The sequence below is a fragment of the Sinocyclocheilus grahami genome, unplaced genomic scaffold (genome assembly GCF_001515645.1).
Source record: "Sinocyclocheilus grahami isolate Dianchi unplaced genomic scaffold, SAMN03320097.WGS_v1.1 scaffold138.1, whole genome shotgun sequence".
Taxonomy (NCBI): domain Eukaryota; kingdom Metazoa; phylum Chordata; class Actinopteri; order Cypriniformes; family Cyprinidae; genus Sinocyclocheilus; species Sinocyclocheilus grahami.
The window spans coordinates 1,403,259-1,418,916 of NW_015505317.1; the positions used below are offsets into that span (position 1 = coordinate 1,403,259).

General features: G+C 36.5%; 1 protein-coding gene across 1 annotated transcript in view; it reads right to left on the bottom strand.

Moving 5' to 3' along the window:
• Nucleotides 1–5,544: 5,544 nt before the first annotated feature.
• Nucleotides 5,545–15,658, bottom strand: part of LOC107591179 (phosphoglucomutase-1-like) — a 12,527-nt gene continuing 2,413 nt past the window's right edge. Inside the window, exons 2-11 of the mRNA XM_016280250.1 lie at nucleotides 10,691–10,853; nucleotides 10,455–10,598; nucleotides 10,209–10,334; nucleotides 9,903–10,093; nucleotides 9,077–9,231; nucleotides 8,830–8,945; nucleotides 8,015–8,150; nucleotides 7,738–7,921; nucleotides 6,729–6,863; nucleotides 5,545–6,213 (exon numbers count right to left, since the gene is read on the bottom strand). Coding sequence (XP_016135736.1) covers nucleotides 6,124–6,213; nucleotides 6,729–6,863; nucleotides 7,738–7,921; nucleotides 8,015–8,150; nucleotides 8,830–8,945; nucleotides 9,077–9,231; nucleotides 9,903–10,093; nucleotides 10,209–10,334; nucleotides 10,455–10,598; nucleotides 10,691–10,853 — 1,440 coding nt within the window. The 3' untranslated portion in view covers nucleotides 5,545–6,123. The remainder of the gene's footprint in view (nucleotides 6,214–6,728; nucleotides 6,864–7,737; nucleotides 7,922–8,014; nucleotides 8,151–8,829; nucleotides 8,946–9,076; nucleotides 9,232–9,902; nucleotides 10,094–10,208; nucleotides 10,335–10,454; nucleotides 10,599–10,690; nucleotides 10,854–15,658) is intronic.

Sequence of the window (15,658 nt, forward strand, 5' to 3'; positions counted from 1 at the left end):
TTTCCTCCAGTGACGTCAGCTCTCTGACACACACAAACGGCAGGCTGCGATCAAAGCCCAGTTAAAGGCGCACTCCTGCAGACTCTAATATGAGCTCACATGCTGGGATGCTGACTGGTGGGGATGGAGGAGGGAGGGCTGTCCCTGCTGCTTTCATAAGAGCTTTTTGATGGAATGAATTATGAAGGAATGGAAGCAAATTTTGAGAAATCGAACACATTACTGTGAGCATGCAATTGCGTAGAAAAGCTGTGAAGATTCATAAAGCAACAGGATTATTTTGTCCAAGCTAAGATTTATAACTTTTTTCCCCTCTCTTCTGTCAAGCGTCTCAGTTTTCAAAGAAAAGCTGTACCTTTTCTTCAGTGTGATTGCATCTAATATTAAACATTTGGAAACCATTATCTGCTGAGCAGCAAAGCAGTTGAAATATTTGTGACATGGGGCTGTTTTTCTTTCCGATGTCTATCTGTTTTATTTTCCCAAAGTAAAATAAGATTATTAAAATTGCAACCATGCACAGCGAAACTCATCTAATTGTAATGAGCAGGGGGATTGAGGGTTATGCGGGCCACTTTGAAGGTCCATCCCCTTGGCTGTTCTCCACACACAGCAGATCTATTCAGAATGGACCTTCTGTTGTGAACCTTAAATGGAGTAATCTCTGGAGTTACTAGGGTTTGTAGCTAATGGGAATAAAACCTCTTGAATTACGAATGAGAAGCTACTACTGAGCTTTCCTACTATCCAAAAACTGAATTGAAGTTACTTGTGTTTTTTTATATTTTTTTCTTATAGGGTTACATGATACTTATATTTTTGTCCTATTATCTATTTAAAAAATATTAGATAAAAAAATGGCTAATTCATACATACGGTGGCTTAAACATTCCATCTATGATGATGACCATTCATTTCTGAATTTAAATTAATTGTGATATATTTTAAGAGCCAACAGTATCAGGGTGATACAACTGTCCTGATGATGTAAAATGTAAAACATCATTTTAAATAGTTTTAAATGTTTTCAATACAATAGTTTCACACAATTGTTATGATTTTGGTGTAATACTCTTTTATTGTTAATTTGTAGAAAAAATACATAATGCAAAAATATTATAAAACTGATTCACTGCTTATTACAGTAATATCTGAAAAACGTTACCCGTCAAATTAAAGTCATAGTATGAACAACATGCAGGGAAAAAATATGGTGTAAGGCCTATATTAACTTGGTTGTACCAGATGACAATTTGTAAAGTCATCTATTTGAAACTTCTTGAAAATGGTATACAAGTTTTTCAAAAATCATTGAATAGCACGTGAATAGCACCTCTATTCTTTTTCATTTTTGTCAACACTTTTAAACATCAGGCATCTTTAGTCTAATAATAAAGACATAGACTTTCAAAAAGATGATGCACGTATTGTCATGCATTTGTTCTACCCAAATAAGGGCATTGTCGGTGACATAATTTCTGGTAACTGATGATATGTGTCTGGTGAGACATTTTTGAGTAGAGTTCAATATGTGCTGCGACCGTGACCTCATTCTCATGAAGATCTGTAAATGACGTCTATTAGATCATTTACATTTAGATCAAAATAAGCCCATTGAAACTAATCCTTGATTAGAGTCCAAGAATGACAAAAAAAATCAATGTACATACTAACATCTAGTGACATCTACATTTGTGCTATTAACAGGCTAAGGCAAACTGAGCAGCAAGGAAAGGTGATATTCACAAAACCCATTTAGTATGATAGCGATGGGGCACATAGAGAGGACTTATTTGAAGTCTTTGGGTGGATGGGTGGTCTCTCATTAAAGTTTTCCAGTCTTTCCGCCTCTGATAGCAGTTGTATTTGGTACAAGGGGTCATGTTTGATCATATGGAAGTAGGGTCAGCAAGAATTAGACAGCAAGTGACATAGATGTTATTCAAACATATGTGTATGTGTGTGTATGCTTCAGGAAGAGGTGGGGTGGTGGGTTCAAAAAGGAAAAAGAAAGATGCAAAGAGTGCCAGCATGACCCTGTTGCTGCATTTATTTTGCCTGGCTTTTGGAATTATTGCTCAGACTCGATCATGCTGATCTATGCCCACATGACCTGCTGACAATGATTGCATCTCAGCACATTCCATAAGGCTTTAACCTGGGCCCAATAACATAAACAAAATGGAGCAATACACTGTTGTTGTTAAAGGGATAGTTCACCCAAAAATGAAAATTTGATGTTTATCTGCTTACCCCCGGGGCATCCAAGATGTAGGTGACTTTGTTTCTTTAGTAGAACACATATGATGATTTTTTAAGTCCAACCGTTTCAGTCTATCAGTCGTATAATGCATGGCAATGGTAACAAAATCTATGAGAGTAAAAAAAACATGCACAGACAAATCCAAATTAAACCCTGCGGCTCGTGACGACACATTGATGTCCTAAGACACGAAACGATCAGTTTGTGCCAGAAACCGAACAGTATTTATATCATTTTTTTACCTCTAATACACCACTGTGTCCAACTGACTCTGGCGTAGTTTACGCAAGTGCCGGAAGTGATCTCTCGCGCGCATACGTCACTCATTGTTTACACAGTGCGCAAACATTGTAGGTACGACGGCTAATCAAAATGGTACTTAGTTGCGCTTATTCGGATTGTTCAAACCGACTTAAAACTAAAAGATTACGTTCTCTCGCGCAAACTCATTCGGGAGTGGTGACTTTCCACGTATTCCCAACTTCTGAGCCTGCTCGCCTGAAGTTATGGTTGATTGCTCTTCAGCTGGATATCAACACACCCTTTAACGTAAACTACGCCAGAGCGCTTACACACCTCACGCACCGGATGCCGTGCACGCGCCCAAAGACAGTTGGACATAGTGGCGTATTACGGAATTAGAGGTAAAATATGATATAAATACCGTTCGGTTTCTGGCACAAATTGATTGTTTCGTGTCTTAGGACATCAATGTGTCGTCACGAGCCGCAGGGTTTAATTTGGAGTTGTCTGTGCATGTTTTTTTTACTCTCATAGATTTTGTTACAATTGCCATGCATTATACGACTGATAGACTGCAACGGTTGGACTTAAAAATCATCATATGTGTTCTACTGAAGAAATAATGTCACCTACATCTTGGATGCCCTGGGGGTACAAGCAGATAAACATCAAATTTTCATTTTTGGGTGAACTATCCCTTTAATAGGTCAATAGGTCATCTCTCTCTGTCTTCTGTGTTATTAGATCCTATGGTAATTGATATCATAGCATAGCACCCTCCGGATAACAGAGGGGAAAATAATGCAGAAAAGACCAACATGCCACACTGTGTGAGCTAATATTTTGGAATATTTAGGGCTCCTTGGGTTAATCTGTCATGCATCGTCCAGTAAATAACTGGAATGAAAGCTTGATGTAGGTTTATTTTCATTGAGTAAACTGTGCATGGGGAACTGTGTATACTTAGAAAAACAAATAGATTCTTTCAGTTGTTGGAAAACAAGCTATGGAAATATGCTACTCCAGACTTGATGCAAACTAAACTGTTACATGAGGTAAATGCTGTGTACACACACACACACACACACACACACACACACACACACACACACACACACACACACACACACACATCATGTATACATATATGTATGAAGACATTATGATTTCTGAATGATAATGTGAAGGCTGGAGTAGTGGCTGCTAAATATTCAGCTTTGCCATCATTATAAATTACATTATAAAATATATTAAATATTAAAATCAAAAATAGTTAGCATTTTTAAGTTGTAGTGATATTTCATAATATCACTGTATTTTTAATCAAATAAATGCAGCCTTGGTGAGAATTAGAGATTTATTTTAAAAACGCACCTTTGATCATGTACTAGCTCCATATCTCTAAAAATGTGAAGTACAGTTATGTTCAAGTATGCTTTAAAGTGTCTTTAATGTTATAAAATTTAAAATGGAAAGATAAAAAGCAAAGCAGATGTTGAAAGGGGTAAAATAACTTTTAAGATTTCCGAAATACTTAAACAATTCTACATAATAATAACATATATGGAGCATAAAAGGTATTTGGCCTGGTTGCAATAATTTTATTTGACAAAATCTCTTTAGTAGTCTTTATATATAGATGTCTAAAATCATTTGCGTGAGTGACCTTTTCTAAAGGCTTTAGATCTCTTTAAACCTCTAGATTAAATAAAGATGCTGAGGTAGAAATATAAAGAGATTAAGAGAACTTCAAAATATAATAACCTGACAGCTAAATACACACTGTTACTGCCATTACCTCATGTAACGACATCCAATGAAAATAAAACCAGCAAACCATTACTTTCTGGGCAGGACGTTCTTTGTATCTTGCTATGTCAACATAGGGGGGCTTCTACAATGTGCAAACCTGTTCTGAAAAAATGTCCCACCCATTTATTCATCCAGAGCACAAGCGGGAAACTATTTGAAAGCAGGTGTTTGATGGGTGTCCTGACAGGTAGTAATAAATGGGTTGTAATAAAGTTGAGGTCATTTCTGACAAAGACTGAAGAAATGTTTTGATCATATGGGTATGTGTGTATGCAGGTTTCAAATAGACTGCTACATTTAAAAAAAAAAGAAAAAAAAATAGGCCTATGTATTTTTTTCAAAATAAAGAGGTTTCTGTTCTCAAGTATGTGCACTTGATTTTCCATGTCCCATATTAACTAAATTGAAGGAAATTTCAAACCAAATAGACTGACTGGGTGTTCAGTTCAAGAAGGCAATATATATATACATTGGGTTCATACATTTGAGACCACTAATGAAAATATATATTTTTTAAATTTTGAAAATATTTTGAATAATAAATTATATACAGATACAATATGTATGATTTCATAAATATTCCAAAGGTAATTGTGTGCTTCAATGGATGCAAGAAAATCTGACCATTATTCTGACCTCTTTAACTGATTTAACATGCTCAGTGTCACAAACTTGATTGTTTGATTAGTGACCTAGAAATAGGGCAGAATCTTAAAGATTTATTCATGTCGTCATTTTTTTTTATTTTAAAGGGATAGTTCACCCCAAAAAAATTCTGTCATCATTATAAAGATATTACAAATAAAGATATTATGAAGAATGTTGGTAACCAAACAGTTGAGGGTAGCCAGACTTTTTTTTTCTTCCATACTATAGAAGTCAATGGTTACCGTCAACTGTCTGGTTACAAGCATTCTTCAAAATACCTTCTTCTGTGCTCATTAGAAGAAAGAAACTCATATTGGGGGGGTCCCAGATTTTAATTTCTATACTCATATTGTTTTGGTAGGCATATATTGTGACGGTAGACCATTGTGAACAAACTTACATCTAATGTCTTATTTAGCATGTATAATTCATAAAATAGTTTATAAAAATCCAAGAGGCAACACATTAAGTCAAAATATATTTAAATTTTAAATCTGTATGAATTTTTGCAGCAGCCAAACCAGTAACAATTCTCTGTTATAGCCTTTAGTTTGATGCCATCACCCAGAATAAAGTTATACAGAAAACACTTCAAAAATTATTTAACATGAAAATTATGGTAATCTGAGCTTTTAAGTGTCAACTCCCATTGAAAGATACTTATGCTATTTGTAGTGCTAATTTAAAGGCAGAATATATTTTATGCAGGTTTCCTGCCTTTAGAAATCTTTATCCACTAATAACACACTGTAGTTACTACTTTCAGCCTAAAATGAAAGACAAACTGTGTATATGAATAAAACATAGCTGTTGTTTTTAGAATCTAAATATGATAGATCTAGCAGACACAGAGGAAAGTTAAGTGCTTTAGTCCTTATGACAAATGAAAGTTCATGAAAAAAGCATGACTTCCTCAAGAACAAATCACAACAAGCCATTCATTTTATAGACTTCATTTCATACTCTATTTATAATGGATATAGATATTTGATTGTGCATGTGGAACACTAAAAATGTGACACTTTCTTGAGGGCACACTGAAGACATAATGACTGGGGTATGAAACTGATGGCAATAATGATACAGTAAGGCATTGCTGCATACAGTGAGAGCTACTCTGGGCTGGATCAGGTGAATATGGCCTCTATATGGGGTAATTATGTGATCACAGTTGGAGTGGTGCGGCCTGTCTTTTCCTGAAGCTGAGAGATCCTCAAGGCAATGTCCACCAGAGGAGCCAGCATGACCTGTTCACAATAGTCGAGAGACAAAGTTAATAATGTTAAAGAGGATAGAAATGTTACAAGTGAACTATTAGGGAACCGCAAAATGAGAGAAACACAATGGGTACTTTGATTTAGAATAAATGAAAACGGATGGTCCAAATTGACTGTTTTGTATTAAAAATGAGAATCCTTTTCTTCTACAGTAACTCAAACCTCAAAACTCAAGATGAAAAAGCCATCTCAGCTCAATTCTAAGCGTGTCTGAGGTTGATACTTTAAGACAGATCCAGTTTGAGCAGATCAAATTGAGTGAATCCGATCTTTAACCACATGTGCAGGGATGAGCATGTCAAAATTTATTACTGCTACAGCTACAACAGATTTTTTTTTTTAAATATAATAATAAAAATAAATGCATACATTTAAAAAGAAAGAATGAATGAATGAATAAATAAATATATATTTTTTTGTAAAAGTATATGTAGTGGGAGAACAAATATTTTATGAAAAAAAGGGTAACTTTTGACCAAGTTTACCTGTGGGTCCTGATAAATTTTCTGGGGGTCTTTCTCATAGCTGTCAATGTAAAGCCTGATGGTTGCCCCGGCACTGCCTGTCCCGCTGAGACGGAAGATAATACGTGAGCCATCAGAGAAGATGATCCTCAAACCCTAAAAAAGCATGAAGACAGGAAACAGGGATGATGGCCAACATACTATGTTTTGGAAAGCATGCACAAATTTCTATGAAATTGAGAAAGGTGTTTAGATTAAACGTTTCCAAGACTGTTCTTTTGGATGGTATTTTCATGAGATATTTCAAACACAATAAAGGTCATGATGAGGCCATTCTTTCAACAGTAATGCAGATCATCAGTAATTTCATCAGAGAAATCATATTAACGAATATCTACATATCAATGTCATTTCAGTATTTGATGTGCAAACAGACAATCAGCAGTCATAAAAAAGGACAAAATAAATGTAAATATATAAAATATTTCACTATACGAGTAGAAAGAGTGGTTTTCTAAATAATGGTAGTGAAATTAATGACTGACTATTCAAAAAAGTGAATGAAAGAGAATAAAAAAATGTTGATTATAATAAGAATCACATATTAGAATGATCATGTGACACTGAAGACTGGAGTAACATCTCCCGAAAATTCAGCTTTGCCTCACAGGAATAAATTAAATTAAAAAAATGCTCTTTTGATAAGTGATAATACTTCACAATATTATGACAATGTATTTTTAGTAACCAAATAATAAATATTATAGAAAATTATTATATGCGAAGAAACAGCTGATTTCTACATAATAACAGTGGGCTTTATGACTGACTGTTTAAAATTCTAATTCTAATCATATACATGAACAAATGCACATCAGAACATTAAAGTGACCTGAAATCTACAGGAGAGCTCATTAAAAAACTAATTATGCAAAGGACTGACCATATAAGCACTAATCATTTATGTTTCCCAATCTCATTAATCACACCTTCATATTATTATTATCAGTCTTGTGTACACCTGACTCACCTGTCCTTTTGAAACACTGCCATCGACAGGGTCTGTGTACTCAAAGTTATCAGCCTTCTCCACTTGATATGTTTTATCTCCTGAGGAGAACTTCTGCCCTAGAAAGGCTTTATCAGACATAGTTGTCTGTAAGTGATCAATCATCTTATTCGCAGCATCAGAGTCCACCTCTTCATAGTCATACCTGAAATAGAGATTTGGGACAAAGTTTGGTGTCTTCCACAAGTCTACCAGCAGTCAAGCTATAGAGATCAGCATGTCACTTTATCATGGTTACCTCGTGAAGAAGTTCCGTCCAAACTTCTGCCAATGGTCTTTCATGATATCCTCTACGCTCTGCTTGCGAGTGGCCAGGATTGAGAGCCATGCGAGAACTGCCCACAGACCATCTTTCTCCCGGATGTGATCAGAACCTACCAAAAAAACAGGACTTTAAAAGGTTGTATCAAGACAAATCAAGCTTTCTTTTGAGAGGAAAGAGGTTGACTTACTTTGAAAACATAATATAAGTGGTCGTGAAAAACAAATTTAGAACTTTGTGAACTTAAATGTATAACTGCGTATTTGGTGCAAAAAAAACAAACATAAGTAGACCTCAGTAGAACGCTATCATATGGTTTTAGGACATACATTAATATACACTGTAAAAAAGGTACACTGTAAAATACAGATATTATGTACAAAGGCTACAGTAAAACATGATTAACTCTAAGTAACCTTACCATACATTGTGAGAAAATGTAAACGGTTTAACATCACATTATTTGTCATTTTACTTTGAAAAATACTGTCAAATTTATGGTTTTGCAGCAAAAATGATGAATTATCATACAATTTACGGTGAAAAGCAGTAAAAGTCCCTGCATGACATCACTTTTAAAAAATTTTTTTATATACAGTGTACTTCCTCAAAATAATCATCATCTTTATCAAACGTTGTAGTCACTAGGCATGTGTATATATATTTATTTAATATATAGATTTTTAAAAATATTTACCCACCAACTTAAATACTTCAAAATAAAAGCTTCTGACCATCAAACCTTCTAAGCAGGATAATAGTGAGTTAAAGGGAGTTTGATAGCTACTCACCAGTACCAAAGCTTTCTTCACCACAGAGGGATAACTTGCCAGCATCCATCAAGTTTCCAAAGAATTTCCAGCCTGTGGGAGTCTCATAAAGCGGCATCTTCAAAGCTTTGGCAACACTGTATGGCAAAAACAAACAATATATTGCTCTAAAGTTTATGAAATACTATGGTGTGTGTAGTACACACTTATTGAGGTGGTTAAATATATGGCTTAATCACAAAATATAAGTGAGCTTAGATGATTATACTTGTCCAAAGCCCCACTTGTGGGCATACTGCGAGCCAGACCCTTCACACCAGTCTTCTGGAAATAAGGGATGGATGTAATGTTCGCACCGATGACTGCCACAGAGTCTGACGGGTTTACAAAGAAACCATGCTTACCCAGAACCATGTTACGATCCTGCAAAGAGAACAGCAAGAAGGGAAATATGATGAGGTTTTACTTGAGAATAATTTCTGGTTGATTTTAATTGCATAATTAAAAGCACAACTACTACTGAAATGTTTGGGAGCAGTTTTTTAATACTTTTATTCACCAAGGATGCATTACATTGATCAACATTTATAATGTTACATAATGCTAATGTTATAATGTTAGATTTACATTTCAAATAAACACTGTTCTTTTGAACTTTCTATTCATCAAAGAATCCTGAAAAAAAAAAGATTTATATATATATATATATATATATATACACATACGGTTTTTACATAAATATTAAGCAGAACAACTGTTTTTTAAAATAATTCTTATTATCACTGTCATTGATAACAATAAGAATGAATTATTGATCATCAAATCAGCATATTTGAATGATTTCTGAAGGATCATGTGACACTGAAGACTGAAGTAATGGCTAATGAATATTCAACTTTGCCATCACAGGAAAAAAATATATTTTTTAAAAGATATTAAGATTAAATTAGTATAATATTTCACAATACTATAATAAATGAAGTCTTGGTGAGCAGAAGAGAATTCTTTAAAAAAAAAAAACAAATCTGAGTAACCCCAAACTTTTGAACAGCAGTATGTGGTTATAAACTTCAGATATAAACTTTTAGACTTACACCATCACCATCAAATGCTGCTCCCAAGTCATATTCACCTCCCTTCATAGTGTTGACCAGGTCAGCAGCATATGTTAAGTTAGGGTCAGGATGGTGTCCCCCAAAGTCCTCAGAGGGGACACAGTTAACAGCAGAGTTAGCAGGTGAACCAAGTTCTTCACATACAATCTTCTTTACATAAGGACCCACCACTAGTGTGAAGAACACAGAACGAGGTAGTCTTCAGTTGGTTCATATATATACCGTTTATGTAACTATGTAGTTCCAGAGGACTTATGTATGTTTTTGGGGGAATAAAATCCATACCTCCATGCATTGCATCGAGCCGTACATTGATATGGTTGGGTCCTGAGAGCAACGCTTTCAGAGCAGCAAAATCAAAGATATCTCTTAGCATCTCTGCATAGGATTCCACTGAGTCCACAATTTCAACTGCAAAAGATACAAGACTGTAAACCATACTGTAGCCACATTAATCAAATATGAACTGAAAAATGATTTTATATAACTGATATACAGTATATAGCAAATAGTAAAACTCCAAATTGGTACCAGTAAAGGGCTTGAACGTGTCAACCTCAAAGGTCTGCTTGCCAATGATTGAGAGGTCCACCTTGAGCTCAGGGCAGATGTGATATTCCTGGAGGCTCTTGCTGATCTGAAAGATTTTGTCTGTGATGCCCTCTGGTGCAGGACCTGGGAAAGACAAATCAGACAAACTGAATTCCAGTTCAATACAGTCTTTAATACTTCATCACTAATTACCAATTCATGCATGCATCTCTAACCTCCACTAGATATGTTGAACTTTATGCCAAAGTCTCCATTGGGGCCGCCAGGATTGTGACTGGCTGTCAGGATGATCCCCCCGATGGCTTTGATTTTTCGGATCACACAGGAAACAGCAGGTGTTGACATAATCCCATTCTGACCAATGACCAGCCTGCCAATCTAAGAGATCATGGACGAGACAAGTGACGATCAACTTGTGATAATAATAAAAAAACATTTTGAAGATTATATTCAGAAATACACTGTTTCATAAACCCTGAACCATAACAACCCTGACTTTGCCATCCAGTACAATGTTTACATCACATCAACCCTATTGATGTGTTCTTGTGACTTATAGAACACACATATACTATGGACTGTTACACAACACAGCAACTGCATTGCAATCAATCCACCTTTTTCTTCAACGCGGAAGTAAGCCTATGGGTGAGACTTCCGGTTCATTAACCGCTATAGGTAAATAATGAGGAGAATAACAATGTGCAGTAAACGGTAAAACTGTTTGCACTACAAACCAGTGTGTTCATAATTTCAGATAATACATTAAAATAATATGATAAGACACACCAACTTTCAATATCAAGCAGCAAAACGAACTGTTTTGTTCAGCTAAAAATAGCTGGACTGAGTGGACGCAGATGAAACCGGAAGCCATACCCATATATTTTCCAAATGGCCGCGCCCATTTTTACGACAAGAAAAAGGTGGATAGGACATGGCTAGTGCATATTTATAAAGAATGAAAATGTAGTACTTAAAGAAGCGATGCAAACACTGTGTTCTGTACAGATTTTACTTAATACAGCACTCATGCCGTGTAGACTAGGGACGTGACCGCAGGCACGCCTCCTCCACATCATGGTCGCTGCTACAAGACTGCCTCTGTTAAAGAAATGCTCACGCCCTTACAAAACGCTGCTGCAAGTGTTTACTTTTTAAATTAATTGCGCCCTGCAACATGCTGAGACGGATGTTGTGACGTCAACACGCAGTGGCTCCTGCTTTTGGCAGTGTGTGAAATGTCAAAAGTGTCTCGAAACAGTTCAGCTTGAAAGATCACGGAGTTCGTTTGCATCAAGCCCGAATCATTTTCGCAAGTCGGTTCTTTAGAACAGCTTGAATCAAAGAATTGGGAAAAAAAGATTCTGCGATTAATTTACGTCATGCTGCAGCAGTTACAGTTGACAGGTGGCATCAAACAAATAAAGTGATAGTGCTTATTATTTAGTTTTTGTTGGTTTGGTTTCATTAACGCGGGTGTTATTAAATCAAACTCGCTCATTCTTGCATTTTGAATCGGACATGAACCGACCAGGTCTGGGGCCCGTTCTTGGTACGTCGCTAACTCAGTTACAGTGGGGAAAAAAAGTATTTGGTCAGCCACCAATTGTGCAAGTTCTCCCACTTAAAAAGATGAGAGAGGCCTGTAATTTTCATCATAGGCATACCTCAACAATGAGAGACAAAATGAGAAAAAAAAAATCCAGAAAATCACATTGTAGGATTTTTAAAGAATTTATTTGCAAATTATGGTGGAAAATAAGTATTTGGTCAATTACAAAATTTCATCTCAATACTTTGTTATATACCCTTTGTTGGCAATGACAGAGGTCAAACGTTTTCTGTAAGTCTTCACAAGGTTTTCACACACTGTTGCTGGTATTTTGGCCCATTCCTCCATGCAGATCTCCTCTAGAGCAGTAATGTTTTGGGGCTGTCGCTGGGCAACACGGATTTTCAACTCCCTCCAAAGATTTTCTATGGGGTTGAGATCTGGAGACTGGCTAGGCCACTCCAGGACCTTGAAATGCTTCTTACGAAGCCACTCCTTCGTTGCCCGGGCGGTGTGTTTGGGATCATTGTCATGCTGAAAGACCCAGCCACGTTTCATCTTCAGTGCCCTTGCTGATGGAAGGAGGTTTTCACTCAAAATCTCACGATATATGGCCCCATTCATTCTTTCGTTTACACGGATCAGTCGTCTGGTCCCTTTGCAGAAAAACAGCCCCAAAGCATGATGTTTCCACCCCCATGCTTCACAGTAGGTATGGTGTTCTTTGGATGCAACTCAGCATTCTTTCTCCTCAAGTTGAGTTTTTACCAAAAAGTTCTATTTTGGTTTCATCTGACCATATGACATTCTCCCAATCCTCTTCTGGTCAAGTTGAGTTTTTACCAAAAAGTTCTATTTTGGTTTCATCTGACCATATGACATTCTCCCAATCCTCTTCTGGATCATCCAAATGCTCTCTAGCAAAGTTCAGACGGGCCTGGACATGTACTGGCTTAAGCAGGGGGACACGTCTGGCACTGCAGGATTTGAGTCCCTGGCGGCGCAGTGTGTTACTGATGGTAGCCTTTGGTCCCAGCGTCCCAGCTCTCTGCAGGTCATTCACTAGGTCCCCCCGTGTGGTTCTGGGATTTTTGCTCACAGTTCTTGTTGACCCCACGACCCCACGGGGTGAGATCTTGCGTGGAGCCCCAGATCGAGGGAGATTATCAGTGGTCTTGTATGTCTTCCATTTTCTAATAATTGCTTCCACAGTTGATTTCTTCACACCAAGCTGCTTACCTATTGCAGATTCAGTCTTCCCAGCCTGGTGCAGGTCTACAATTTTGTTTCTGGTGTCCTTTGACAGCTCTTTGGTCTTGGCCACGGTGGAGTTTGGAGTGTGACTGTTTGAGGTTGTGGACAGGTGTCTTTTATACTGATAACGAGTTCAAACAGATGCCATTAATACAGGTAACGAGTGGAGGACAGAGGAGCCTCTTAAAGAAGAAGTTACAGGTCTGTGAGAGCCAGAAATCTTGCTTGTTTGTAGGTGACCAAATACTTATTTTACCGAGGAATTTACCAATTAATTCTTTAAAAATCCTACAATGTGATTTTCTGGATTTTTTTTCTCATTTTGTCTCTCATAGTTGAGGTATACCTATGATGAAAATTACAGGCCTCTCTCATCTTTTTAAGTAGGAGAACTTGCACAATTGGTGGCTGACTAAATACTTTTTTGCCCCACTGTAGCTGGATTTGATTGTGGATGATTTGGCGTGATCTTGGATTGTTTGGTTCTTCGAAGCTCATCCTGGAGTTGCAGTCATAGCAACAGGTCCATAAACCTAAACCTGCTTGGGAGCAGGCTTATTTCATGTAAACAGGATTAGATTGCATCTTTTAAAGCAGAATTGATACTTAAAATCTGTCCTCTACCACTGTGACTTTATTACAAGAGTACCCTACTAATCCAGGGACAATAATTTAAAAATAATAATAATTTAAAAATGTATTTAAAAGATAATATAATAATGTTGTGTAGTCTTTAATACTACAGACAGTTTTACTCACTGAAAGATTTATTCGTCATAAAATTATTACTTCATAATTGTATTTGAGTCTTACACACATGCTATACAGATAATGTAGAGTCGTGCATTAATTTGAGTGATGGAGTGCAGGAGATGCAGATAACATGATCTTGACCCTTAAGAACCTTAAAATAATGCTGTCACGTAACAAATCTGTTCAAATATAAAATTAAATGAATTGCTAATTACTACATTGAAATAAAAATGTAAAGCCTGTACACATATTAGAAATCGTGAATATAAATAATTGAGAATCATGTAAAAAATGTAAATAAAATAAAAACAGTGCACATTTCATTGATCTATTATAACATTTATGTTGTTTTGTTTGCTTGGCTGTTTCCTTATAAAAGTCCAAAAATTTGTCAAGTTGTCAGGTGTCGTCAGGTGTCTTTTTTAATTACATGATGTCATCACGTTGCTGTCTTGCCGCCAGCCAATCGCTGCATTGCTGATCGTGGTTTCGAGTCTCGATACATAGCCCCTTTTAAACCAACTCATGAATCTCAAATAACCCAATCCAGCCATCATCAACAACAGCTGCGTTCGAGAACCGAATTAGCCAGATCCTGATTAGCGCGATGATATCATCTCGGATGTAATAAGCGATGTACGAGGAACGGGCCCCTGGTGAATCCGTGTATCATTCGTTTTTTGATTTAATATTGAAAGTAGAAAAATTAGAAAATGGCTCCTTTTTAATTTTAATTTTAATTTTTCCATAAAACGAAAAACGAGAATTCAGCTTAAATTTTCGTTTTTCGTTCATGGGTGGAAAAATGAATAAACAGCTTGAATATTTGATTTCTACATGTGGGTGGGAATTAAACACCCCTTTCTGCTGATTGGTCAGCCGAAGATCAAATCGTGCCATCATCAGTTCTTCTGCAGTATCACGCAGCAGAATAATAGTCCTCCGCTGCTGCAGTTGTACGGATTAATAACCCATTTTATCAATTTCATATTTTTCTCATCAAACAGACTAATGAATAGCTCGTACAGGGGCAGAGTCTAGACAGGGCTTTCTTCTGTGTAGACCAGTGGTTCTTAAAGTGATCGGGGGTCCAAGAAATAATATAGCCTTAATATTGCTATAGCCTAAAGTATTTCCAGACTGTAAAGTCGCTTTTTTTATCATGATACATAGGCCTACTGTGATTTATTCCAAAGTGACTTATATGATGCATTTAATGTAAAATAATCTAAATTAAGCCTTTTAAAAGACGAGTATTCCCTGTGGTTCATGTTTGTGAAAGATGCTCAGCTGATGCAAAGAATAGAATTTATATCTACACAGAAGAAAACCCTGTCTAGACAATGCCCCGGTACGAGTTGTGTCGAGCTATTCATTTGTTTGTTTGATGAAAAAAAGATTAAATGTAGTTGCAATAAATGCGTTAAGAATCCATACAACTGCAGCAGCGGAGGACTATTATTCTGCTGCAGAAAAACTGATGATGGCACGGTTTGATCTTCGGCTGACCAATCAGCAGAAAGGGGCGTTTAATTCCCGCCCACATGTAGAAATCAAATATTCAAGCTGTTTATTCATTTTTCTACCCATGAACGAAAAACGAAAATTTAAGCTGAATTCT